We start from the raw sequence: 26842 nt of genomic DNA on the forward strand, positions 1-26842 counted from the left end.
TGATTTGTAAACCGATAGGGACAGAATAGTTCTTTTCATGGATCACTGTGTGTGTGTGTGTGTGTGTGTGTGTGTGTGTGTGTGTGTGTGTGTGTGTGTGTGTGTCAGGGAGAAACTAAAACAAAAGCCAGCAGAACACAATAAAAGTATCTTAACAGTCCATTGAAAGCATGAGCGCGTGTGCGTGCGCGCGCATGTGTGTGTGTGTGTGTGTGACTGTGTGTGTGTGGGTGGTCACGGCCATATGTGCTTGTGCACAAGCCTGGCTTGTGGCTCCCTCTAGTGTTTCTTCTACAGAATTGCTGGGTGGGTAAAAACGAGCGAGCCTTCTTCAATCACCCTGGTTCTCCATTCACCCTGTAACATATATATTATATAGCGCTCTTTTAAGTACCCAAAGTCCCTTTAAATGTCTACAGTAGCACAACATTGTCATGGGCTGAATAAACAAGCATGTTGTTCAAAATAGGGTTTTTTTTTTTTTTTTTGCGTGTGAGAGCGGCTGACCCGCTCACCCGTAGCCCGCATACTTTCCTCTGAAATCCTGACTCGACCTACCCGCGCCGCGGGTTGACCCGCGGGTCCCGCGGGTTACGGGTCGACCCGCTCATCACTATGCACTACAGTAGGTAACTTTCCTCTTCTACCCTGGATTTGAACCTGGTTTCCTGCACAAGTGCAGACATTCCTACCATTGAGCTAATAGAACCTGCCTGCTTGCTCAGGGGATACATTTAATCTTGACTTGAATTTTGGTCAGATCCTGTGTCTAGGCGAGACATGACCTTTGACACGATCTAAATGTCTCAAGCAGAGAGACAAAATACAACCACCCCAATTGTATAAGTTATATTGTATTAACATGCTCTATCATACAGATTGGGCAAAAATGACATTTAATAGTGCCACTTTAAGTTAAAAAAAAAAGAAGAAAGAAAATTGAACTACTTATTTTACTGCTACTCACGTCCTCTCTCACACCCTCTCTCTCTCTTACAATGTCTCTCTCCCCTGTGTATAGGAGGTGAAAGCCGGAGTGGAGGAGAGCCGGGCCTTGCGGAGCCGGATCCAGCTCGCGGAGGAGGCTCAGAGACACACTCGAGGGATGGAGATGGACTACGAGGAGGTGATCCACCTCCTGGAGGCGGAGATCGCCGAGCTGAAGACCCAGAGGCTCGAGCAGACGCCCCAGGCCAAGGTAAACGGCTTGGAGGGTGTTTTAGACATGACGATGCACCGTGCAGGTGGATCACTGGCTAGCAACGTTTGCTAGCATGTTGCTAAACACATTTAGTCCAACATGGGTTTTTTTGTTTTAAGTCTAAGTGACTTAAAACAAAATGGGGGACTGGCAAGCAAATAAAGCATTTTCTTATTCAGCGCCTTTATCCTAAGTGCTTCACAATGTAGTTGAGTGGTTAGTGAGCCCGCCTGGGAAGCCAGAGGCCCTGGTTGTCCCAGGATTCGATTCCAGGCCAGGCCAGCAATGTGTCGATGTATGTCCCCATGAGCAGGACTATCAAGACCTGAGGCCGATTCTACAAATGTCTTCTAAATCAAACCAAACAGTTTTCTGAAAAGCGTATGTTTCTATGTCAGCGGTGCTCAAACCTTTTCATGTCAAGGAGGACCTAAACGATATCTATTTGCCCACAGACCCCCATCTCAAAATATTTAGTTCCAGGGACCCCCAGAAGCAAAGATTTGAGTTACAAATGTTCGCTTTAAAAAATACATATATTCAAAGATTTGCACACATTTACATGATTTTTCAAAAATAGCAGATCTACAAGCTCATATGAGCGGAGCGCTATGAGCTTGTATATCTGCTATGTTTGAATAGCCAAAGAAATCTAAAATGACAGAGATGCTTTCCCGGTCTTAATGGGTTAACGCCTAATTGCTCCCTGAGCGCCGTAGAATAGCGCTCTCTGCTCCTAGGATTGGTAAATGAGGAGGACAAATTTCACGTATGTGCAAATATATAGTGACAACAAAAACAACACCCCAAGGATTGGGGACTATTCTATTCTAATGTGCATTACATTGACACATTCACGTACCGATGGCAGAGGAAACCAATGCAAGGCACCAACCTGCTCTTCGGGAGCAGTTAGGGGCTCGGTGTCTTTGCTCAAGGATACTTTGACACCAACCCAGGGGGAGCCGGGTATACGCCGGGGGTAATTTCACACACTCAGTGAAAATTATTAGTGCAACCTAGTTCACATGAGTAAAAAAAAAAACTAAATAAAAAAAAAAATTCTCAAAATAAATAAATGTTTTTTTTTGTAGCCTAGATAAAATAATGTCTAAAACAATAATGTTGACAGCAGCAGGTTTGAAAAAGAACTTAAAGGACGACTTCACCCATTTTCAACCTGTCTTCATATAATTGGTCCTCACTAATGCTCATGATAATATGGCACCATTTTTGTCTATTCAGTCCAGCCTGATCGCCAGAGAATTTAGTATACATTGCACGGATCCAGTGCACGTCATTCCGTGCATAGTCGCCTAGAAACCCCGAAAATCTGTGCATATGTACGGCGAGTCCCACGGTGGGCGTAACCAGTTGCAACCCGGAAAAACCCGGAAGCAGAGCAGTCCCCACAACAAAATTTACGATTCTGTGCCTATCGGTACGTAACTCAAACGGCGCTGAGTACGCTCAAGGGAACGTCGCAACGTTCGGGACGGCAACTCGCTCGCTTTAGCTCACTCGGTGGTCCCTTACGTGGCGACAGTTCCCTTGAGACTGCGCGCCTCCGAAATGGTTTAGTCACAATGGGGGAGATGTGAGGCGGCTATGCACGGATTTTCGGGTTTTCCAGTTGTCTATGCACGGAATTTGAAAAACGTTCAATGAGAACGTTTCCTCTGGCGATCGGGTTGATTCAGTCTGTGTCTCAGAGGAGGGCTGTGGACAGTTCAGAAACCCTTCTACCAGTGACATCATCGATGGGGAATCCAAGATAATAGAAACTACAGGCTTTCCTGCGTTAATACAAATACAAATAAAAACATTGAAATAATGAAGGGAAAAAAATCCTTCCTAGCGATGATGTCACTGGTAGACGGGTTTCTGAAGTGTCCACAGCCCTCCTATGAGACACAGACTGAGTAGAACTAAATGACACCATTTTATCAGGAGCATTAGTGAGGATCTGTTATATGAAGATAGGTTGAAAATGGGTGAAGTCGTCCTTTAAAGAACTTAAACCACTTAAACCCTAGCATCCTTATTGTGGGGAAAGCTTTCCCTGAAAATACCCGATCAATAAGCTCACAACGTGCCAGGTGCGCGGTTGGGAGCAGGGTTTTGCCAACCGCTCGGGTAGGTTCACAAATCACGCGTTCCTGGCATAAAACATGTTCAGATGGGGGCCCGCGGTAGCCTGGCTCCAGCCCCTAAAATCGCTAGCCTCGCATTCAGGGTCTGGTGCATGACGCTGTAGAAGGAGGGGTTTTCTCGTTTGCAAATCTAAACGACCCAATAGGGATCGGGATCATCCAGTATGAACCAATCGCCAAAGAGTCCCACTTTGGCCACGCCCCCATCTCAGAAAACGGCTCCACTGAGAGGGCTTTCAGACTGAATAATGGAGTGAAACGAAATGAAAATTTGTGTCAGGCTAGGCCCACAGCCAAATATATATCAATTTGGGGGTCCTGGGCACAAAAACGTTTGAGAGGCACTGAATAATAACTTGGATTTATATAGCGCCTTTCAGAAACCCAAGGTCGCTTTATAGTACACAAAATAACAAATTAATTGCCAAAAGCCTGGGTAAATAAATAGGGTTTAAGTTAAAAAAAAAAGAGATTTGTCACCCCCGTAGTTTTTATTTTCTGAAATGACGCCTCTGCCCCCTTCAACACACACACACACACACACACACACACACACACACACACACACACACACACACACACACACACACACACACACACACACACACACACACACACACACACACACACACATGCACACACACACTCCATATTCGGGCGCATTCCCATATTTGGGCAAGACTTGACAGTTCTCCCCTCAGACAATTGTAAAATTCAGTGCATTCATACATTTATATCATTTAACCCGCAATCAATCCAAGAATGCATCTCTGTCATGTTAGATTTCTTTGGCTATTCAAAAATAGCAGATATACAAGCTCATAGGGCGGCACCGAGTGCCGCCCTATGAGCTTGTAGATCTGCTATTTTTGAAAATTCATGAAGATTTTTGCAAATCTGTTAAAAAACAGTTTTTTGAAAAAAAAAGTCATATCAGTGGTACTCAAACTTTTTCATGTCAAGGACCATCAAAATATGTTGTTCCAAGGACCCCCAGAAGCAATGATAGTTTAAAAAAAATTTTAAAAAACATATATGTATTCAAATATTTGCACAATTTGCACAATTTGCACAGATTTGCACAATTTGCGGGTCCTTGAGAGGGTTCCAGGGGGTCCCCAGCAAAATGTGTTAACATAGCATCACAATCGTTTTAACCGTTTTATCCATTTATATGTCGGCTATTCAAAAATAGCAGATTTACAAGCTCATCTGAAATTTTTGAATTTTTGTGAAACATCTTGAAAGTGTTTTTTTTAACACAAATCTTCTCTTCTGGGGGTCCCTGGCACAAAACGTTTTCAGATGGGGTCCGCGGCCAAATATAATATCAATTTGGGGGTCCGCGGCAAGATGAAGTTTGAGAACCAGTGTGCTCCTTGGCACGATGAAGTTTGAGAACCAGTGTGCTCCTTGGCACGATGAAGTTTGAGAACCAGTGTGCTCCTTGGCACGATGAAGTTAGAGAACCAGTGTGCTAGCTCACCTTTCTCTGTCCACCCAAGGCTGACTCCCTTCCTCTGTTCTTTCCTCTTTTCCGTGTTTTCTGTGCTCTCCTGATCTCAGCCTTGTGAATCTAGGTCAGTGTTTGCTTTTGTATTATTCAGTGACAAAGTGTCTGTCTGTCTGTCTGTCTGTCTCTCTGAGTGTCTGTCTCTCTGAGTGTCTGTCTCTCTGAGTGTCTGTCTCTCTGAGTGTCTGTCTCTCTGAGTGTCTGTCTGTCTGTCTGTCTGTGTGTCTGACTCTGTTTCTCTGTCTCGCTCTCTGTGTCTCTCTGTCTCTCTTGTCTGTCTGTCTGTCTGTCTGTCTGTCTGTCTGTCTGTCTGTCTGTCTGTCTGTGTGTGTGTGTGTGTGTGTGTGTGTGTGTGTGTGTGTGTGTGTGTGTGTGTGTGTGTGTGTGTGTGTGTGTGTGTGTGTGTGTGTGTGTGTGTGTGTGTGTGTGTGTGTGTGTGTGTGTGTGTGTGTGTGTGTGTGTGTGTGTGTGTGTGTGTGTGTGTGTGTGTGTGTGTGTGTGTGTGTGTGTGTCTCTCTCTCTCTCTCTCTCTCTCTCTCTCTCTGTCTGTCTGTCTGTCTGTCTGTCTGTCTGTCTGTCTGTCTGTCTGTCTGTCTGTCTCTCTGAGTGTCTGTCTGTCTCTGAGTTTCTGTCTGTCTGTGTGTCTGACTCTGTTTCTCTGTCTCGCTCTCTATGTCTCTCTGTCTCTCTTGTCTGTCTGTCTGTCTGTCTGTCTGTCTGTGTGTGCGTGAGCGTGCTTGCGTCTCTGTGTTGCCTGCCTCATAATGATGTCTCAGTGACGTGTCCAACCAGAGGTTATTTATATAGAATCTGGATAGCAACCTCCCGCCTGGCAGAGACCTCCTGTGTGAAACAGCACAGCCACCTGCACATCAGCAAGGAAAACCTTCTATCTCCAGATTTAAACTTTAGGTTTTAAATAAATGTATAAATGAAGCCCTTACACTCCGTCACACAAGATCATTGTGCAAAAGTAGCGGAAATAGCCAATCTACAAGCTCACAGCACGTCGCTTTGCAACGTGTCGTGACCCCCAGGGGTCCTTGAGGGGGTTCCCGGGGGTCCCCAGCAAAATGAGGAACAGTTTTATATACTTTAACTATTAACTATTTTATATTTTTTACTATTAGATAATAACCGATCTACAAGCTCTAGAGCAAGATCTATATACAAGCACAACGTACATTAACCACGTCAGCCCCATGTACTGTAATACTTAGTCTGTTTGAAAATAGCCGATCTACAAGCTATTTACAAAGCCATTTGAAAAATCTTTAATCATTTTGAAAAGATTTTAACAGCTCTTTACAAGATCTTTTCAGATGGGGGTGTTTGGGCCAAATACATATCAATCTGTGGGTCCTTTACTGCAGTATTAGTTCTCAATCATTTTCATGCACAAAAAAAAAATCCAAATTATTTAAAAACGTCCAAACATTTTCGATATTTTTTCTAATATTTAAAAAAATAGCACATGTACGAGCTGCGAGCTTGTGCACGTGCTTTGAATAGCCAACATATAAATGGATAAAGTGGTTAAAACGATTGTGATGCTACTTTAACTACTTTTGCCCAGTGGTGGAAGAAGCACTCAGATGTTTTACTTAAGTAAAAGTAGTAATGCCACAATATAAAAATACTCTGTCACAAGTAAAAGGCCTGTGTTCAAAATGTTACTTGAGTAAAAGTACAAAGGTGTTGGCTTCAAAATATACTTAAAGTTCCAAAAGTAAATGTACTAATATCTTTGAAAATAGCAGATCTACATGTGAGCTTGTAGATCTGCTATTTTCAAATAGCCTGTGTAAAATAGGGCTAAAGCAGTTAATGTATGTTTTATAATGTAATAATTTATATCTGCAAAGTAACCAGCAACTAAAGTTTTCAAATAATTGTAGTCGAATAAAAGTACAACATTTGCCTCTGAGATGTAGCGGAGTAGAAGTAAAAGTATTGAAAATTGGAAATACTCCAGAAAAGTAATAATAACAAAAAAATGTACTTAAGTACAGTACTTGAGTAAATGTACTTAGTTACTTTACACCATTGCTTTTGCCCACAAAGGACCCCACTGCTTTACTGTACCGTGAAAGCTGTTTGAAGAACCGCTGGGTTCTGCACATACAAGGTTTCCCAGATGACCAGCTGACGATGATGATGTGCTGAGTAGGCGTCCAGCACCTGGTGCGTGCGAGGCGAGCGCTGGGTGCTCTGCAGTGTGACTGCACCGCACTAGCCCTCAGGCTACACAGATTTGATATTATTTATTATTCATACCTTCGCACACCTCCCTGACTTTTCAACCTGGGTGTGCTGTACAAAAATACACACAAAACAACAATACAAACTAAACAAAATAGATACATGAAAAAAAGCTGAGCTGCTGCATGGTGATGGTAAGACGCAGGGTTATTGTGCAGTAGTTTAACTAAGACAAGCATTTTTCTGTGGTTAAGTGAAACAATAATCAAAACTAAATACAAACTCTGACAAACTAAATTCAAAACTAAATACAAACTCCGACAAACTAAAATCCAAACAAAATTCAAGCAATGCAAAACTATCTCCACTATCATCATATATATGATGTCAGGCATTCTTCCATCCTATGTTTTTCCAGCTTCGATAAATCAAGGCTTTCCTCATGAAACCTGAAAAAAACTAAATGGAAAAATAAACGAAAATTAGTCAATTCTTAAAACAAAACTATGGACAAGTTCTAACTAAAACCAAATTGAAATCAAACACCACACTGAAAAAGAAAAAAATAACGAGATAAAACTTCAAAACTAAAAACCACCATTTCAACACAAGTGGCATTTTCTAGCCCAGTGATTCTCAAAGTGGGGTCCAGGGACCCTTAGGGTTCCTTGAGGCGGTTCCAAATGGCCCCCTTACAGGTCTGTAACTCTCAGAGTTCTGGAGGTCCTTGACATTTAAAAACCGTTGAGAATCACTGGTCTAAGCCTACAATGCTCTGCATCTAGCATGCTATTAGTCTACTTAGACAAGACTTGCTAAGGTATAATATCTTATTATATGTCATTATAATGGAATAATGAATAGATGGGAAATAAAACAGCATTGTTCCATAGACTCATTCAGAATACTGTACACTGTGTGGAGGACTCAGGGACACTTGTTCCCATGGTGATAGCGACACATCACATCAGTGGGCTGAAGGTGGGACACACACACACACACACACACACACACAGACACACAGACACACAGACACATTAATGGACTCAGTTGTCTAATGAACTGCCATTGTACTCTCAGGAGAAAGGTATCCTTGATGAGCTTCATAAAGGGTGAATGCATGCTGCAATTATATAGCACCAATGGTGCGTTTATATCTACAGTGTCCATTACATTCACTCATTCGCACGCACGCGTGCACACACACACACACACACACACACACACACACACACACACACACACACACACACACACACACACACACACACACACACATTCACACACAGACGGCGGAGGAAACCAATGCAAGGCACCAACATGCTCATAGGAGCAGTTAGGGGTTCCGTGTCTCGATGAAGGGACTTGTTTTTATTATTATCTGTATATATGTATAGTATGTCTTAAGATATTTTACCTGTTTCAGTCTTTTGGTTTTCTTTTCTCTCCTGCTGTAACTCTACCTCTATCCTCTCCTTTCTCACGGAAAAAAACGTGATGTGTTCGCACAAAAAAAAGAAATCACTTCACACTTCCTTCGAGTCTTTCTACGCTGTCAGTCTAAGTTAAGGCTCCTGGCTCATAATAAAGCATGGCTCGGGAAAGCATCTGTCATTTTAGATTTCTGCGTTGGCTATATTCAAAAATTGCAGATGCACAAGCTCACAGCGCGTCACTTCGTGCCGCGCTGCGAGCTTGTACATCTGCAATTTTTGAACATTTTTTTAAAATCGGGAAAGTGTGAGAACTAGCTGATTTAGACGGTATTTGTGGAATCAGCCTCAGGTCTTAATGGGTTAGTATCGTCACGCCAACAATGGACTGTTCTGCCCCCTTGGCTCACAGAGGCCTAAGAGCTACAGATGTCTCAAGACCAAAGAAATGCACCACATTCAGAATCAGTTTTTCCCCCCATAGTTATTATTCTGTTGATACAACTCATAGACTGTAAAAAAGAATGGACAAAGTGGCGCCATTGGTTTCGTTTTGAAGCCTGTTTTTCAGTGATTTGAAGTCCGCCATCTTTCTATATCCGGTCGGAAATGCTACCGGAAACGACTGCTATTGGCTGCAACTGCAGCGAGGGCGGGTTTTCACTCGGTAGAACCAGTAGAAACCTTCTTGTTCTTCTTCTTCTCGTTTTCATGTTTTCCTCCCCAGGAGGACACCGAGGAGCTGAAGAAGAAGGTGGCCGTCCTGGAATGTCAGCTACGGAAGAGCGAAGGGGCCAAAAAGGGTTTTGAGATATCTACAGGGAAACTCCTTAGCTTCGTGGAGGTGAGAGAAAGAATCAACATGCAGCCTGTAGATATCATCTAGACCAGGGGTCTTCACCAGGGGGTCCGGGACCCTTAGATGGTCCTCAGTTTTAATACAATGGGGCCGCCAAACAACTTCCCTAGTCTGGGGAACATTCACCAAAAGTAGCAGATCTCGTTGTGAGCTTTTAGCATTTAGGTTTTCATGGCCAGCTCCCTTTGAAAATGTTGGTGAATGTGTCATCCTTTTCTGTGTTTGTTGTTGTGTGTGTTATAAAGACTGTCGAACACATTTATATATTGAGCTTTTATTGGAGAACTGTGGGCTTTATTGCAAAGGAAACTTTTTCCGAAAATGTTATTTTATTTCCAAAACTTGAGCTTAGATTGGATTTGTATAACGACGACAAAAACTTGCGTGAAAGAAACCTTTCTAAGTGATGTGTCAGCGCAGGTGTGTTCACCCTTGAGCAGAACAATGAACAGTTGCATCATGGGATTGTGTGTACTGATGACTCAAGTGACGTGTTGGACTTTTTTGTCTCTGTTCGCAGACAGTTCAAGAGTTTCTGGTTGAAAACCAAGGCCCTTCCATGAACTACAGGTAAGAGAGACTGTACCGACTGTCTGGCAAACTCCTCAAACTCCTTAACCCATTAAGACCTCAGACCGATTCTAAAAATGTCTTCTAAATCCTAACAGTTTTCTGAAAAACGTTTATATTGCTATATCAGCGGTGCTCAAACTTTTTCATGTCAAGGATTATATGTATTTGGCCGTGGATCCCCATCTCCAAATATATTCTTTTCCAGGGACCCCCCAGAAGCAAAGATTTGAGTAAAAAAGTATATATTCAAATATGGTATTTCAAAAATAGTAGATCTACAAGAGCTTGTATATCTGCTATTTTTGAATAGCCAAAGTATAAAATAATGGTTAAAGTCGATGATTGTGATGCTACATTAACTACCCCTGGAATCCCCCTAAGGACCCCTGGAGGTCCCCGGACCCCACTTTGAAAACCAATAGCTACAAGCTAAAATGACACAGATTATTTCCCGGATTGAATGGGTTAAACCGTTTCAGCATACACTGAACAACGCTATAATGTTATGTTAATAAGTAATGGTTAGAATGTCGTCGCTGTCGGATTGGAACCCTTGTATGTCCGAAACCGTTACTTTTAACCAATTAAGACCTGAGGCGATTCTTAAAAATGTGTTCTAAATCCCAACAGTTTTTTTAAAGAAATCTGAAAAAAAGAAAATCAAGATTTTTCAGAAATAGCAGAGTGCCGCGCTATGAGCTTGTAGATCTGCTGTTTTTGAATAGCCAAAGAAATCTAAAGTGACACAGATGCGTTCCAGGTCTTAATGGGGGGGGAAAAGAGCAGTGTTCCAATGGATCACAGGTTATTAGTTACATGCTGTCGTTAGGGCTCGTTAGGGTCACGATTACAAATTTAAGATGACAATTAATCGTCACTCAATTAATTGTCTTTTTTTCCATTGAATCGGAACTTATGAATACAAAACTAAATTTCAATTTGCCTTTTAGGCTTCATGATCAAAAATTGCACAGGGCAGAAATGACAAATAACTTAAAATATACGAAGAGATTACTGACATATTTAATCATTTTCAAAATGGCAGAAATAGCTGGTCTACAAGCACAAGCTTACAAAGCGTTACTTCGTGACGCGTTGTAAGCTTGTAGATCAGCTATTTCTGCTATTTTTGGAAAATGTTTTAAAAAGGCGATTAGGTAATAATTGTGACAGGCCCTAGCTCTTGATAATACTTTTCATTGGCTGAATATCTTCTCTGTCGGGTGGAAACCTCTTATGTCCAAAACTGTTTTCAGGATTCAAAATTCAAAAATAGCAAAAGTAGTGGAGCGTCAAGCTCGAAACACGTTGCTTCGCGCTGCTTTGCGAGCTTGTGGATCTGTAGGTCATTAATTCACAAAAAAACACAAAAAGTTGAAATATGGAGATAAGAGGTTTCTGCCCAACAGCGACGATACGTTTATTACACTGCTTGGTTATACAGACACGTAAAGGGTCGATTTGGACCCTTTGGTGGACCCCGGGCCCAATGTTGAGAAACAGTGACAGAGTGGAGCTGTTTATGATTGGCCGGTGTGTTAGCCTGGGTCAGGTGTGTGATTGACAGTGTGCTGTTCATTAGAGAGGCCCCGCCTCCTCGCGGCTTCCTGCCTCCCTATGAACCACTTCAATTGTTGCTAATAGCAACAGACTGCTCTCAGACGTTGTGTGTGTGTGTATGTACGTGTGTGTGTAATAGCAACAGACTGCTCTCAGACTGTGTGTGTGTGTGTGTGTGTGTGTGTGTGTGTGTGTGTGTGTGTGTGTGTGTGTGTGTGTGTGTGTGTGTGTGTGTGTGTGTGTGTGTGTGTGTGTGTGTGTGTGTGTGTGTGTGTGTGTGTGTGTGTGTGTGTGTGTGTGTGTGTGTGTGTGTGTGTGTGTGTGTGTGTGTCTGTTACTGTACTTATGCCGGCAAAATGTTCACACGACTATAGTAGAATAGAGTCGAATTTGAGAAATAGGCAATTGTTTTGTGTTCTCTTCCTATCTGAGGAAGATAAAGCATAAGCACAAATGCTGGCACTGTCTCATTTGCACGGGTGCAACAGCTGGTCACACGAATTGATTCAATCAACTATTGATTGATTGATTGAATATTTTATTAGGCAGAAATGTAAAACAGCACGAGTACAGTTAAAACCCTTTGTCTAAAAGGTCTGTTCAGAAGAATCCTTGCGGTCTTGTTTCCATTGATGTCCTTGGTATTCAACTCAAACGAATTAAAGAAGATAATCAATTTGAATCAAATACGGTAATCGATTTTGGGGAAAGGATGTTTTTTGGGCATGTCATTATAGGTATAGGTTTTCGTAAAGGGCAAAAAACAGCAGATGTACAAGCTGAACATCTATATAGTATTATATACTGTGTGTGTGTGTGTGTGTGTGTGTGTGTGTGTGTGTGTGTGTGTGTGTGTGTGTGCCGCGCGCACGTGTCACTGACCCTGACAGCTGCGTAATGAGGGCCCCCGCCGTTAGCTTAGCTCATTAGCCTGTGCTCATCTCCCAGCATCCTTTGCTCCGACAAACGCGTCTCCACCACAACATGCATTTAAAGAGCTGTTAACGACCACCCACTGTTTCACCTGCAGCACGACTCATCAGTTCACACACTCAACAACGTGTGTTTAACCACTTAAACCTCATTACGTTGTTTAAGCGGAGTCCCTCAGGGCACTGTACCGGTGTCTTTTCTGTTTTCGCTCTACAGTACATTAACCCATTAAGACCAGGAAAGATTTGGATTTTAACCACTTTAACCATTATGTTATACTTTGGCTATTCAAAAATAGCAGATATACAAGCTCATAGCGCGGCACCGAGTGCTGCGCTATGAGCTTGTAGATCTGCTAAATGTGTGCAAATCTTTGAATATATTTTTTAAAGCAAACATTTGTAACTCAAATCTTTGCTTCTGGGGATTCTACAAATGTCTTCTAAATCAGTAGAAGACAGTTTTTTGAAAAAAAAATAATTCTATGTCAGTGGTCCTCAAACTTTTTCATGTCAAGGACCACCACCCAGAATAATATGTATTTAGTCGCGGATCCCCCCCCCATCTCAAAATATGTTCCCCCCCCCAGAAGCAAAGTCTTTTCTGCGAAGGTTTTCCCAGAATATGCTGCTGTGCTGGGGGTTTAAGTGATTAAAGTCGCTGTATGTAGGTTTGTCAACTTTCCATGAAAAGTAACGGATGACGTCCAGGAAAAGTCTCACTGATACATGTATAGTTTTTGTATTAACCACTTCAACCCCAGCATCCATATTCTGAGGGCAATATTAGCCACACATAGCAATAGCTCTAGCAGCTACTATGCCACTAGCAGATCTGCCAACTTAACCTGAAATTCAAATAAGGGACACCCAGCCGGGCATCCCTTATTTCTAAGAAAAATAAGGCAATGCCCAGAAAAAAAGATAAAACTGTATAACAAATAGCAGATCTACAAGCTCACAACACGTTTGGTGTAGTGAAGAAGTGCTCATGTAGCCTAGTTGCTAATTTTGGGCTTGTTTTCATTGACCTGGTTGCTTATATCTCTCGCAACGCTCTCGCAATCTGGCAACGCTGATTGTGATAGTGATCAGTAACTGGGAGCTGACCAGTACACGTGATGTACCAGGTCTGGTGTTTAGTTTTTGTTGTGTTGATGAAATGCGACCAGCCACCAGATTATAGCTGTTATGCACATGCAGTATGTAGGTCACTTTTACATCCTGATAAGATGACATTCAATCTATCAGACTTACATTATAAGCCAGGGGTCTTCAACGTTTTTCTTTTTTTAGGCCAAGGGCCCTTTAGCTGAGAGAGAGATGACGCAGGGACCCCCACTCAGTGGTGGAAAGTAACTATACATGTACTTAAAGGGGAAATCCACCCATTTTCAATATTTAACTATGTCATTAATATAGCATAAAGGAGTTGTGTGGAAATAAGAAAAAATTTAAAAAAAAATTAACATTGCAAAAAAATTTAACATTGCAAAAAAATTAACATTGCAAATTACACTGTGATGACTCATCATGGTGTAATTTGCAATGTTAATTTTTTTGCAATGTTAAATTTTTTTGCAATGTTAATTTTTTTTTTAATTTTTTCTTATTTCCACACAACTCCTTTATGCTATATTAATGACATAGTTAAATATTGAAAATGGGTGGATTTCCCCTTTAAGTACAATTTTGAGTTATGTTTTACTTTACTAGAGTATTTCCCATTTGCAATATTTTTACTTCTACTCCACTACATCTCAGAGGTAAATATTGTACTTTTAATTGTAGTTCATTGCAGTGGACTACACTTATTTGAAAACTTTAGTTACTTGTTACTTTGCATATATAAATGACATTAACCACTTTAGCCCTATTTTTAGCCCTATTTTATACCTAGGCTGTTCGAAAATAGCCGATCTACAAGCTCACAACGCGGCGCGATGCGACACGTTGTGAGCTTGTAGATCGGCTATTTTCAAACATTAGTACTTCTACTTTTGTAGTACATTTTGATGCCAATACTTTTGTACTTTGTCTCAAGTAACATTTTGAACACAGGCCTTTTACCTGTAACAGAGTATGTTTATATTGTGGTATTGCTACTTTTACTTAAGTGAAATATCTGAGTACATCTTCCACCACTGCCCCCTCTCCATATTTTATAAAATGTAACTTTTTCATTGATTTAATAGATTCCTAGACTTGTGTGTTGTTGTGTTGGATTCATGTTAAAGGAGTAGTTCACCCAAAAAATTACTTATTTTCTATCAATTGCACACCACATGAAGCCTTGAATTCATGATTTTTTAAAAAGTTTTTGTCGCATTCTTAAGCTAATAATTTGATTCCTGTCTCCTACCGGCTAATGTATCCGGTAGGAGACACAAAGTAGATTATTTGTGTCTCCTACCGGAAATACACCCAGTCATCAAATTATTGGCTTAGGAATGCGACAAAAACAAAAACAAATCCATGAATTCAAGGCTTCATGGGGTGTGCAATTGATAGAAAATATGTAATTTTTGGGGGTGAACTCCTCCTTTAATGTGTATTTTCAGACAGTTAACCACTTAAACCCTCAATACTTGAAAAACGTTTACTTGGTTTTCTCTTTTTTTCCCCATACACCAAACCTATCAAGTTCCTATCACACAAAGATTTGGCAGCCTACCCTGTAGTAACTCTGATGACCCCCTGCTTATTAATAGACAAATCAACTAATTGATTTACAGACTCTTATGTTGCAGACATTATTGTTTTAACCACTTAACCCTTGTAGGGTCCTCGGGTCCTTTTAACCCGGTTTAACATTTTCAACATGAATTAAAAGTATGTAAAAAATTTTGTTCACTATGAAACTTCTTCTATTTGCCTTATTTACTGTACTAAACATGTGATATGAAAATGAAAATTTTAATTTTCATGAAAATGAAAATTTTCACCCAGGGCCTTCGGGTCAAAGTGACCCGAAGGCCCTGGGTGTGACTAAAACACGAAGACCCTACGAGGAGTAGTTCACCCCAAATAATCATTTTTTTCCTATCGATTAGTCACCCCATGGAGACTTGAATTCATGGATATTTGTTAGCATTTTTAGCATTCCTAAGCCAATAATTTGACGACAGCTGCCGGTCATCAAATAATTGCCTTAGGAATGAGACAAAAACAAAAAAATATCCATGAATTCAAGTCTCCATGGGGTGACTAATCGATAGAAATAAAGTAATTTTGGTGGTGAACTATCCCTTTAAGCCCAACAGTACATGCTTCGTCGTGCAACGAATAGCAAAGATCTAGCCTATCTAACAATCTAATTATGAACATTTAATACATTGTTTAGCCTATAATAATACCCTATACCCAAAATGGGGCCGCCAGGTTGAAACTGGTTGTCCCCTGTTCACCCTTATTTTGTATTATTATTTTCTCCCATGCTTATCTTTACATTTTACTTAGATTTTCTCCTTAGTAAAGCATTTGGCGGTATCATGATACGCAAAACACTAGAAACACTATCCATTTGTTGTATCCCTTCCTGGCACCTTTTTTCGATAGTTTTCTACGGTGGTGGGGAAAGTATACTCGCATTTCTAAAAGTATCAATGCTGCAATGTAGAAATACTCTGTTAGAAGTAAAAGTCTGGTAATCAAAATGTACATGAGTAAAAGTACAAACGTTTTCAAATGTAAAATATGTATAAAAATCTTTTGAAAATAGCCGTTCTACAAGCTCACAATGTGTCGCTATATATATTTCGGTATTGGCCGAAATGTTTATAGGGCAGAAGTGTTTAATGAATGAATGAATGAATGAATGAATGAATTTGAATCAATGAATTTTTATTTTCGTGTCTTGTCAAAAAAGACACGAAATACATCACATGTATGTTCTTTTTGCCCGTCTGTCCCAGGCCCCTTCCAGATACTTAATGTAAGTAAGTGGGGTAATCATAAGTGCGGTTAATGTGTGTTTTGTGATAATAATCTAAATCTACAAAGTAACTAATAGCTAAAGTTTTCAAACAATTGTAGTGGAGTAAAAGTATATTTGCCTCTGAGATGTAGTGGAGTAGAAGTAAAAGTACAGAAAATGGGGAAAGCCTCCAGTAAAGTAAAAAAATACCTCAAAATTGTACTTAAGTACAGTACTTTGAGTAAATGTATTTAGTTACTTTACACCACTGGTTTTCTATGCAGATATATATTATATAAGGTGCAGTACATGTTGCTTGTTTGCGTGTTGTTTGGACAGATGCTATAGGTTTGATGTTTACCCGGTATCCAAGCTACCTGGAAGCACTATATTGTTCTCTTTCTACCTATGTGACTTTTTTATTTTCCCCTTTTCCATTTCAAACCTTTATTTATCCCTTTATTAAGACCGGGAAAGCGTCTGTGTCCTTTTAGATTTCAGCTAAAAAAAGCATTATCTTATACTTTGGCTATTTTTGAAAAATCGTGAAAATGTGTGCAAATCTTTGAATATATATTTTTAAAGTGAATAGTTTTTACTAACATTTTAGCTTCTGGGGGTCCCTGGAACAACATATTTTGAGATGGGGGTCCACGACCAAATACGAGGTTTCTGCCTGACAGCGACGAAGTGCGAGATCTAGAGTAAGTAGAGTAAACAGGAAGCGTAGTCAACAAACAAGGTAAATAGGGGCAAGTAAACCTGGTCGCTATACCGCCTCCCCCATGACAACCGGGGCGCCTGATGGAGGGGAAAGGAACTGGTTGGAATAACGTGTTCCTTCCACGCGCTACGTCCAACCAGGGAAACTCCCCCCTGTCAGGTGACAAGAAGGTCAGTTGGCTCTCATGCATTGAAGAAGGCATGAGCTCGGCCCTGGGCTCCCTAGTGGTGGGGGGAGTGTAGCGCCCAGGATTAGAAAATTGGCACCGGGTGAAAAAAGGGTTACAAAATCGTGGGATCAAAAATCAAAACAAACAAGGGAAACGGTTTCATATTGCTCACTTGACGTGGGGCGTGGGGCGGCAGAGGCTCAAGGGTAGAGTGGCCGGGTAGAGTGAACTGGAAACCGCAAGGTTCCCTGTTCGATCCCGGGCTGGGGGGCTCCCCCAGAGTTAGTGTCGAAGTGTCCTTGAGCAAGACGCTGAACCCCTAATTGCTCCCGATGAGCAGGTTGGTGCCTTGCATGGTTTCCTCCACCATCGGTGTATGAATGTGTGTGAATGTGTGTGTGAATGGGTGAATGTAATGCACAATCTATGTAAAGCGCTTTGGATAAAAGCGCTATATAAATGCACCATTTACCATTTACGTCACTGTGAATGAGGGTAAGCTCAGTGTGCTTCTCCAGCATAACCCATATACCCATTCTACAAATGTCTTCTAAATCCAGTTTTCTGATAAACTTAGGTTAATATATCAGTGGGTTCTCAAACTTTTGCATGTCAAGGACCCCCAAAATTATATGCATCTCCATGTTTCAACTTCTTACATTTTTGTTTGCAAAATTGCTGCCCAACTTCGGCATACAAGAGTGACGCACAAAAGCAGTGGAAATAGATCTACACGGTCACAAAGCGTCTCATATTTCCTCAATTTTTGGGAAAATTATGAAAGTGGGCAAGTGTTTCTGTGGGTTTTATAAATATTGAACCAACGATAATAATTAATGTTTCTCCATATTTCAACTTTTTACCATTTGTTTGTAAAATTGCTGGCCAACTTCGGTTTTATAAATGTTGAACCAATGAAAAGAATCAACAAGAGCGTGTCACTAAATAATAGCACATTTGTATCCATTGGAACACAGGTTATTTTTCCCCCCATTGCTGAAAAGTAACAGTTTTGAACATAGAAGGTTTCTAACCGACAGAGACGTTATGTAAGTCTATTTTTAGGCACAAAAAAAAAAAAAGGTTCAACCAGTCAATCAATACACGTGTGGCTTTATTATAATGTGTCACACACGTACGCACAACACATCTCTTGGCGGTTTTCCTTATCTCCGGCTCCAGGTCAGTGGGACACCTCAAATGAGATGTTTTGTAATCTTGACCCCCCCCCCCCCCCTCCTCCTCAGCGTTGCCAGATATTTCGAGAGAAACAAGAAACCAGGTCAAAAGAATCGACTAGGGCACTATAGGCCACAACATGAGCACTTTAAACATCTGCTATTTTCAAAAAAGAATAATAATCTTGGGGGGGGGGAAATGGAAATTTACGTTCCTTGGCACAAAATAAAATAAAATAAAATAAAAGTAGATTGCTGGCTTGCTTTAAAACAGCCCTGAAAAGACCGTTTTGCCTAATAAAATATTCAAATATATTTTAGATGGGGGGGGGGGGGGGGTCCGTGGACAAATGCATATTATTTTGGGGGTCCTTCACATGAAAATATTTGAAAACCACTGGGTTAAACAGAAAGAAAGAAGAAAGCCCAAATAAGCAAATACACTTTAGAAACGAGCCCAAAAAAACGCAACCCGCAACTACCAATACAATTAAGTGACTTTACAGAAAAACAAGCCCAAAGTCGCTTACAATAAGCAGACATGGCAACACTGCTCCTCCTCCTCCTCCTCCTCTCAATGTGTGGTGGAGGTCTCCTTTTTTTCCTCTCCCTCCTTCTCTCCATTCTCGTTGCATTGTCATTGAGTGGTGTGCATGTGTTTCTAGGGCACGCATCGCTGCCTGGAACATAGCGTAGACCCTCATGCACTTCAAATCACACACAGCAGGGCAGCAGCAGCAGAGCGGCTCGGTACAGGCAGCAGGTGATTGGGTTCGCGGTTGATGGCCATGTCCCGGCTGTGTGGTGATGCGGACTGTTGCACACACAGTCTCACGCACGCACGCGCGCACACACACGCACGCACGCACAGGCACACACACACACACACACACACACACACACACACACACACACACACACACACACACACACACACACACACACATGCAACACACGCACAGTCACCAGTGGTGGAAAAAGTAATCAAATTTTTTACTTGAGTAAAAGTATCAATACTGCAGTGTAGAAATACTCTGTTACAAGTAAAAGTCCGGTATTAAAAATGTACTTGAGTAAAAGTACTGGCATCAAAATATACTTAAAGTACCAAAAGTAAAAGTACTCATTATGCAGAATGCCCCATTTCACAAGTTCAACATGTATACAAGCTACAAGCTCACTATGCGTCGCATCGCGACGCATAGTGAGCGACGCATAGATCGGCTATTTTCAAATGGACGAAATGTATATAGGGCTGAAGCGGTTCATGCATGTTTGTAATACTAATTTAAATCTGCAAAGTAACTGGTAACTAAAGTTGTCAAATAATTGTAATGGAGTAAAAGTACAATATTTGCCTCTGAGATGGAGTGGAGTGGAGTAGAAGTAAAAGTATTGAAAATGGGAAATACTCCAGTAAGGAAAAAAAAATCCTCAAAAATGTACTTAAGTACAGTATTTGAGTAAATGCACTTAGTTACTTTACACCACTGACAGTCACACACACACACGCGCACGCACGCACGCACACGCACACACACACACACACACACACACACACACACACACACACACACACACACACACACACACACACACACACACACACACACACACACACACACACTCACTCACTCAAGGCCTCTCTGTCAGTTGCTGCGTGAGCACCCACAGAGAAGAGACACCTACATCAGGAGAGCATTATTGTGAACATGAACAATGAATCCAAGCAAAGATTATTTGTAAAAAATAAAGAAAAACATTACAATTTTACACATCTTTATCAATCAATCAACCAATCAATCAATCAATCAATCAATCAAACTTATTTATATAGGACATTTTTACACAACCTTAGTTGACCAAAGTGCTGCACAGGTAAAAGCAGAAAAAAGAAAGAAACAATACATCAAATCAAAAAAGAACACAAAAAACACATAATGAAGTGTAAAACGCTTAGCATGTTGTATGTTGTATAATTGCACCTATGTACAGTAGGTTCATACAGAGGGTAGGGAAACGATTAGATAAGAGTTAAAACAGGAACATTTATGATTGGATGTGGTTAAAGGCCAGAGAGAAGAGGTGAGTTTTAAGTAAGGTCTTAAAGATCTGGATGGACTGAGCAGTTCTGATGTGGAGGGGGAGATTGTTCCACAGCTGTGGGGCTGCCACCTCAAAAGAGCGATCCCCTCTGGTTTTGAGGTTGAAGTTTGATGGCACAGTCAGCAGTTAGTGCTGTCAAAAAAAGAAATGGGACCCATTGTGACCCTTGGAGACCATGCACCTCTAGGCACAAACACCTGTGGATTAAAGTTACTTATAGATTCTGTGGACTCTCGTCTCGACAGATATTGATGAGTCAATCAGCTATAAATATTTGGTGCTATAGTGAGCTGGCTTTGAAATCCTCGTACCAAGTTGCATAGAAGGCTTTCTCAGAAACAAAACATATTAATAATCAGAAGATGGAGGGACTGATCATAATCTTATACAATATTATGTAGTCGTGTACGGCGTGAAAATCTCTGCAAATCTTTGAATATATGCATATTTTTTACTAAAATCTTTGCTTCTGGGGGTCACTGGAACAAAATATTTTTAGATGGGGGTCTGCGGCCAAATACATATAATTTTGGCTGTCCTTGACATGAAAATGTTTGAGCACCAGTGCTTTAGGACAATTAAATCCACAACAAACCCTATTGTGTGTTGTACGGTAGACTGACCGTCTCTCTCTCCATGCAGCTGTGGAGACGTGAAGGTGGGCGGGGGGCCGTCTCAGGGCCTGGCGCCCCCTGGAGGACGCTACCAGAGGAGTCCCTGGACCAGCTGCTCCACGCTGGCCCAGGAGGCCAAGGAGCTGTCCAGGACGGTCAGAGGCATCCTGGAGGCCGACTGTAAGTCACTGATTCTTAATCTTTTTTTTTTAATGTCAAGGACCCCTTGACATGCGGGTCATCAGATTATTGGGTCTCCATGGGGTGACTATAGAAAACAAGACATGACACACAGTCATGTATACCAGCCTTCTTCTTTCTTTCTTGTGTGTGTGTGTGTGTGTGTGTGTGTGTGTGTGCACGTGTGCGTGTGTGTGTGTCGTGTATGCGCGGCTTGTTTTCATAGACCTGGTTCCTGATTTATCTCGCAGAATCTGGCAACGCTGCTAGTGGCTCCCTATTGGCTTGGATCTGTTGCTTATTTCTCTCGCAGAATCTGGCACCACTGCTAGGCCGCCATAGCTTGGGAGGACGAGACGAGACCGCCCGTTCAGAGTATGGGAAAGTATCCCCATTGGCTTAACACACCGCGTCGATCTACGCAAACCTACTTAATTGCGCAGCGTGCCAGTCGTGTAGATTTACGCGAAGTGGTCTTTTATTTTGTATTTGTTTTACTCAGAGGTTCACATTTCATTGTAGGCCTCGTTCGCTACGACACATTTCATTGTAGGCCTCGTTCGCTACGACACATTTCATTGTAGCACCACCGGAAACGGAATTATCCGGGATCCGGAAATTCCGGATCCCATCCGCCTCCACTCTAAAGCGGAAACGAAATGTCAATTTTCTCGGTTGTTGTTTTTCTCATCGCTGATCGCTGTTTAGTATAAACCGCTGTAGCTTCAAGATGGCGGATCGCAGATCGAAACGGTTTTCGCTGGGCGTTTCACACAGATCCCCTGTGTGTTTACAAACAGTTGAATGCGCGATTTTAACGGATTTAGCGATGTCTGTGGTGACGTGAAAAAAACAAAAAAACTACAATAAATCGCTGGCACTGGTGAGTACATTATGATATTAAACTCTGGCATGGAATGTGTTAAAGGACAGCCAATGATCGAAAACATGTAGAGAATCTGTCGAACACATGTTGACTAGTGCTCAGTCTCTTCTTAGACCCGCTCGCAAGCTGGTAAAGATCATTTTGCGAGTGAACTATCCCTTTAACGTCCCCCCAATCTCTCTCTCTCTCTCTCTCTCTCTCTCTCTCTCTCTCTCTCTCTCTCTCTCTCGCGCGCAGCATTGTAGAAGTCTTAACTTTTGACCGCGTGCCTGTCCAGCTGTCGGCCCAGACAGACTGTATGTAGTATCTCTAATCGTCTGGTATGATACCAATGTCTGTGTGCAGACAGTAGCATTTCCTAAACACCATTTCTAAAAACAGCCGGCAGCATAAATACAAACACACTAACCAGCTGACAACAGGCCGGGGTCATCTCTCAGCCAGCAGCAAGGTCTGTATAAGTGGTGCAAAGTAACTAAATAGGCCTACTTTTACTCAAGTACTGTACTTAAAGACCACTTTGGTAGAGGTTTGGGTTGTGTAGTTACCTTGCCATGATGTAACTCCAAAGGTGGGCAAGAAATCTAAAATAATTGCTCCATTGATTAGAAATTGATAATTCAAAATATGCTCCCCATTGACTTACATTGTATGGTAAAACAGCTCTCAAAGTCACTATTTTAGCACGTAAATGAACACAAACAAAGTTGATTCAGACAATATAGAACATCACCAAACCCAGTACTGTTTTTTTTTTAAATAAAAATGTCAACTTCCTGTTGATTTTGCCATTTTTAATAAGTAGAAAACCTGGACTGGATCCGCGGATCCAGATCTTCAAATAGTAAAATCAACAGGAAGTTGATATTTTTATTTAAAAAAAAAACAGTACTGGGTTTGTTGATGCTCTATATTGTCTGAATCAGCTTTGTTTGTGTTCATTTATGTGCTAAAAGAGTGACTTTGAGAGCTGTTTTACCATACAATGTAAGTCAATGAGGAGCGTATTTTTGAATTATCAATTTCTAATCAATGGAGCAATTATTTTTGATTTCTTGCCCACCTTTGGAGTTACATCATGGCAAGGTAACTACACAACCCAAACCTCTACCAAAGTGGTCTTACCCTTTAAGTGCAATGTTGAGGTACTTTTACTTTACTGGCGTATTTCCGATTTGCTGTACTTTTGCTTTTACTCCACTACATCTCAGAGGCAACTATTGTACTTTTACTCCACTACACTTATTTGAAAACTATAGTGACTAGTTACTTTTTAGATTTAGATTATTATCGCAAAACATACATTAACCACTTCATCCCTATATACATTTTGGCCATTTGAAATCAACAGGCTATGTTAACTAATTTTGCTGGGGACCACCTGGTACTTGCTTTTCATTGGTTCAATATCAGGGTGTTCAATGGCCCTGATTTATGGAAAACGATTTATACAGTATGTGCTGCTGGCTGTTTTCATAAATCATGTCTAGGAAATTGTATGGCCTGCTTCCAGACTTGAGTCTCAACAGCAGATTCTAGACACTGAAGTCTGCTGGGACTATAGTTCAACATGCTGCAGCACTTCACCGAGTCCCAGAGGGAATTCAATAGAGCCAAATCATGTGGATCTCGAGATCCACGGTCGTGGCTGTCATGTGTACCTGTAACGCGTATGACGGAATCGTTGCTGTCGGGCAGAAACCTCCTATCTCCATATTCTAACTTTTTGTGTTTCGTACATTAAAGGGATAGTTCGCCCCCAAAATGACTTTTTTTGGGTGAACTATCCTTTTAACGCCTATACTTAATCATACCACAGTTTCACACATAAACATTGAAAGTAGCAGATCCACAAGCCCGAAACGTGGCACGAAACGCAACGTTTCGAGCTTGTAGATCTGATACTTTTGATGATTTTCAAATTGAATCCTGAAAAGTGACAGTTTTGGACATATGAGGTTTCCACCAGACAGAGACGATGTATGTGGTATGACTAAAAATAGCAGATATACTGTACAACACGCCCCATTGTGTTCTATGGCAATAACAAATGTGAGGTTGTCATAAAATCCCAAGACACGCCTGGACACTCGGTGGTGTGCGTCCGGCAGGTAATCTTGACCAGTGACCACAATGTAAAAAATAATATTTAGATAGCATGTTATTTAACACAGATGCTATGTTCATTGATTACCTGGTATCCAATAGTGTCAATGTACAGTACATATCATTTCTGACAGTAAATAAATAGTGAATCATTTTGAACGTATAAAATAGGGCTTAAGTGGTTAATTGAAAAGCATTGCTTCTGAAAACTAGCAAATAATCATTTGTCTCTGTCGGGTTCGAAAATAGCAAAAGTAGCCGATCTACAAGCTCCAAACGCGTCGTTTCGAGCCGCGTTGCGAGCTTGCAGATCTGCTACTTTTGATGCTTTTGTGTGACGCTGTAGTATGATCAAGTAGTAAAAATATGGAGATAAGAGGTTTCTCCCCCTGACAGCAGCGAAATGAAATGACAGTACAGCAGCAACTGGAAAAAAAAGACAGTTCAGCACAATCCAGCAAGTCACCAGCTAGCCTAGGTATAACTATGTCTATAAACTCACACATTTCTGTTCGTCAGCAATTCATCATTTCCCTGTTTTTTTGTTTTTGTTTAGTTTTGTTTGCAGCTTCAGTTTTTTTGTTGTTGTTGTTTTTGTGTGTATCGTGGGCGACAGAGCAGCTGTGACAGATGCTGTCAGAGGTCATGTGAAGGCCGTGCGGGTGTAATTGTTTTAACCGCTTAAAGATCTATTGACTTTGTCATGATGACCAATAGTGACAGTCGATATCGATCTCTATATCGAGAGAGAGAGAGGGAGAGAGAGAGAGAGAGAGAGAGAAGTAGGTCAATCCAATTCAGGTCTCACAGCTTGTGAGATGTCAGAGAGATTATGGGCTCCTGCTGTGTGTGTGTGTGTGCGTGTGTGTGTGTGTGTGTGTGCGTGTGCGTGTGTGTACGTGCGTGTGTGCGTGTGTACGTGCGTGCGTGCGCTTGTTAACCATACCTTGGTTAAGATCACCTCTGTCTCATAGTGTTAACACATTCAATCCGGGAATGCATAATGTGTCATTTTAGAATTATTTTTTTTGCTACAGTATAACCAATATTTTATCCACAAGTTTCCTAGGGCATGGTGGGCATCACTTCCTGTCGATTTGATCAGGTATCAGGGATCAAATCAACAGGAAGTGATGCCCATCATGCCCTAGGAAACTTGTGGATACTTTGGGCTATTCAAAAATAGCAGATCTACAAGCTCATAGCGCGGCACAGAGTGCCTCGCTATGAGCTTGTAGATCTGCTATTTCCTATTTTTTTTTAATCCTGATTTTTTTTTCAAATCTTTGAATATAGGCCTATATGTTTTTTAAAGGGAACTCAAATCTTTGCTTCTGGGGATTCTACAGTCTTCTAAATCCTTTTTTTTACTAATGTTGCTATAATATCAGTGGTTCTCAAACGTTTTTCATGTCAAGGACCCCTAAAATGATATGTATTTGTCAAAATATTTTGTTCCAGGGACCCCCCCACCCCCACAAGCAAAGATTTGAGTTCAAAATGGATATATTCAAAGATTTGCAAACATTTTCACGACTTTAAAACAAAATTGCAGATCTACAAGCTCATAGCCAAAGAAATCTAAAGTGACACAGATGCGACCCCGGATTGAATGGCTTAAGGCTGGTGTTGCCTGGATACAGGGTTCCATACAGCTTACCTACTGATGTACCACTCCTCTTTATATAATCACACACACACACGCACGCACACACACACACACACACACGCGCGCGCACACACACACACACACACACACACACACACACACACACACACACACACACACACACACACACACACACACACACACACACACACACACACACACACACACACACACACACACACACACACACACACACACACAGGCACACCACCTGTTATTCAACGGAGCAACATGTGATAAGGGTCTCAGCATCCTTAAACCACTTGAACCCTACAGTATGTACTTTGTTTGCCGGAGTCCCACAGGGGTCTATCCTACGCCCCCCTCCTCTTTTTTCCCCCTCTACACCAACAATTCCCAACCTGTGGTCCGGGGGCCCACTGGTGGGCCGTGAGGACATTGCAAGTGTGCCCCCAAATAATTGGAAAAACACTAATATAAGATCAGATTTTTCATGTCAAGGACCCCAGCAAAATTATATTTATTTAGCCGCGGACCCCCATCTCAAAATATTTTGTTCCAAGGACCCCCAGAAGCAAAGATTTGAGTTAAAAATGTTCGCTTTAAAATATACATGTAAATTCTAAGACTTGCGCCAATTTTCACGATGTTTGAATAGCCAAAGTATAAAATAATGGTTAAGGTGGTTAAAGTATGGCTAAAAAGTGTGGCAATTGAATAGAGGTTATTAAACTGTCATTTATTTATTGGGGCATTTTTAAGCCTTCGTTCGATAGAGACAGTTGAGAGAGACAGGGGAAACATACGGGGACGAGTGACATACAGACATGCAATGTCATTTTCACAAATTATGTACAAATGTACAGTGACAATTTCTTTTTTTCTTTTTCATCTTTGGGCACCAATA

At 41.3% G+C, this 26842-nt stretch overlaps 1 protein-coding gene across 1 annotated transcript in view; it reads left to right on the plus strand.

The window, feature by feature from the left end:
- Window positions 1-26842, plus strand: part of stxbp4 (syntaxin binding protein 4) — a gene marked incomplete at its 5' end in the record, with an annotated part of 100352 nt that overhangs the window by 53641 nt on the left and 19869 nt on the right. The window contains 4 exons of the mRNA XM_080455566.1: window positions 1022-1198; window positions 9230-9346; window positions 9882-9931; window positions 21162-21313. Coding sequence (XP_080311692.1) covers window positions 1022-1198; window positions 9230-9346; window positions 9882-9931; window positions 21162-21313 — 496 coding nt within the window. The remainder of the gene's footprint in view (window positions 1-1021; window positions 1199-9229; window positions 9347-9881; window positions 9932-21161; window positions 21314-26842) is intronic.

This window comes from Gymnoscopelus braueri, assembly GCF_963280865.1.
Source record: "Gymnoscopelus braueri genome assembly, chromosome: 17".
NCBI lineage: Eukaryota > Metazoa > Chordata > Actinopteri > Myctophiformes > Myctophidae > Gymnoscopelus > Gymnoscopelus braueri.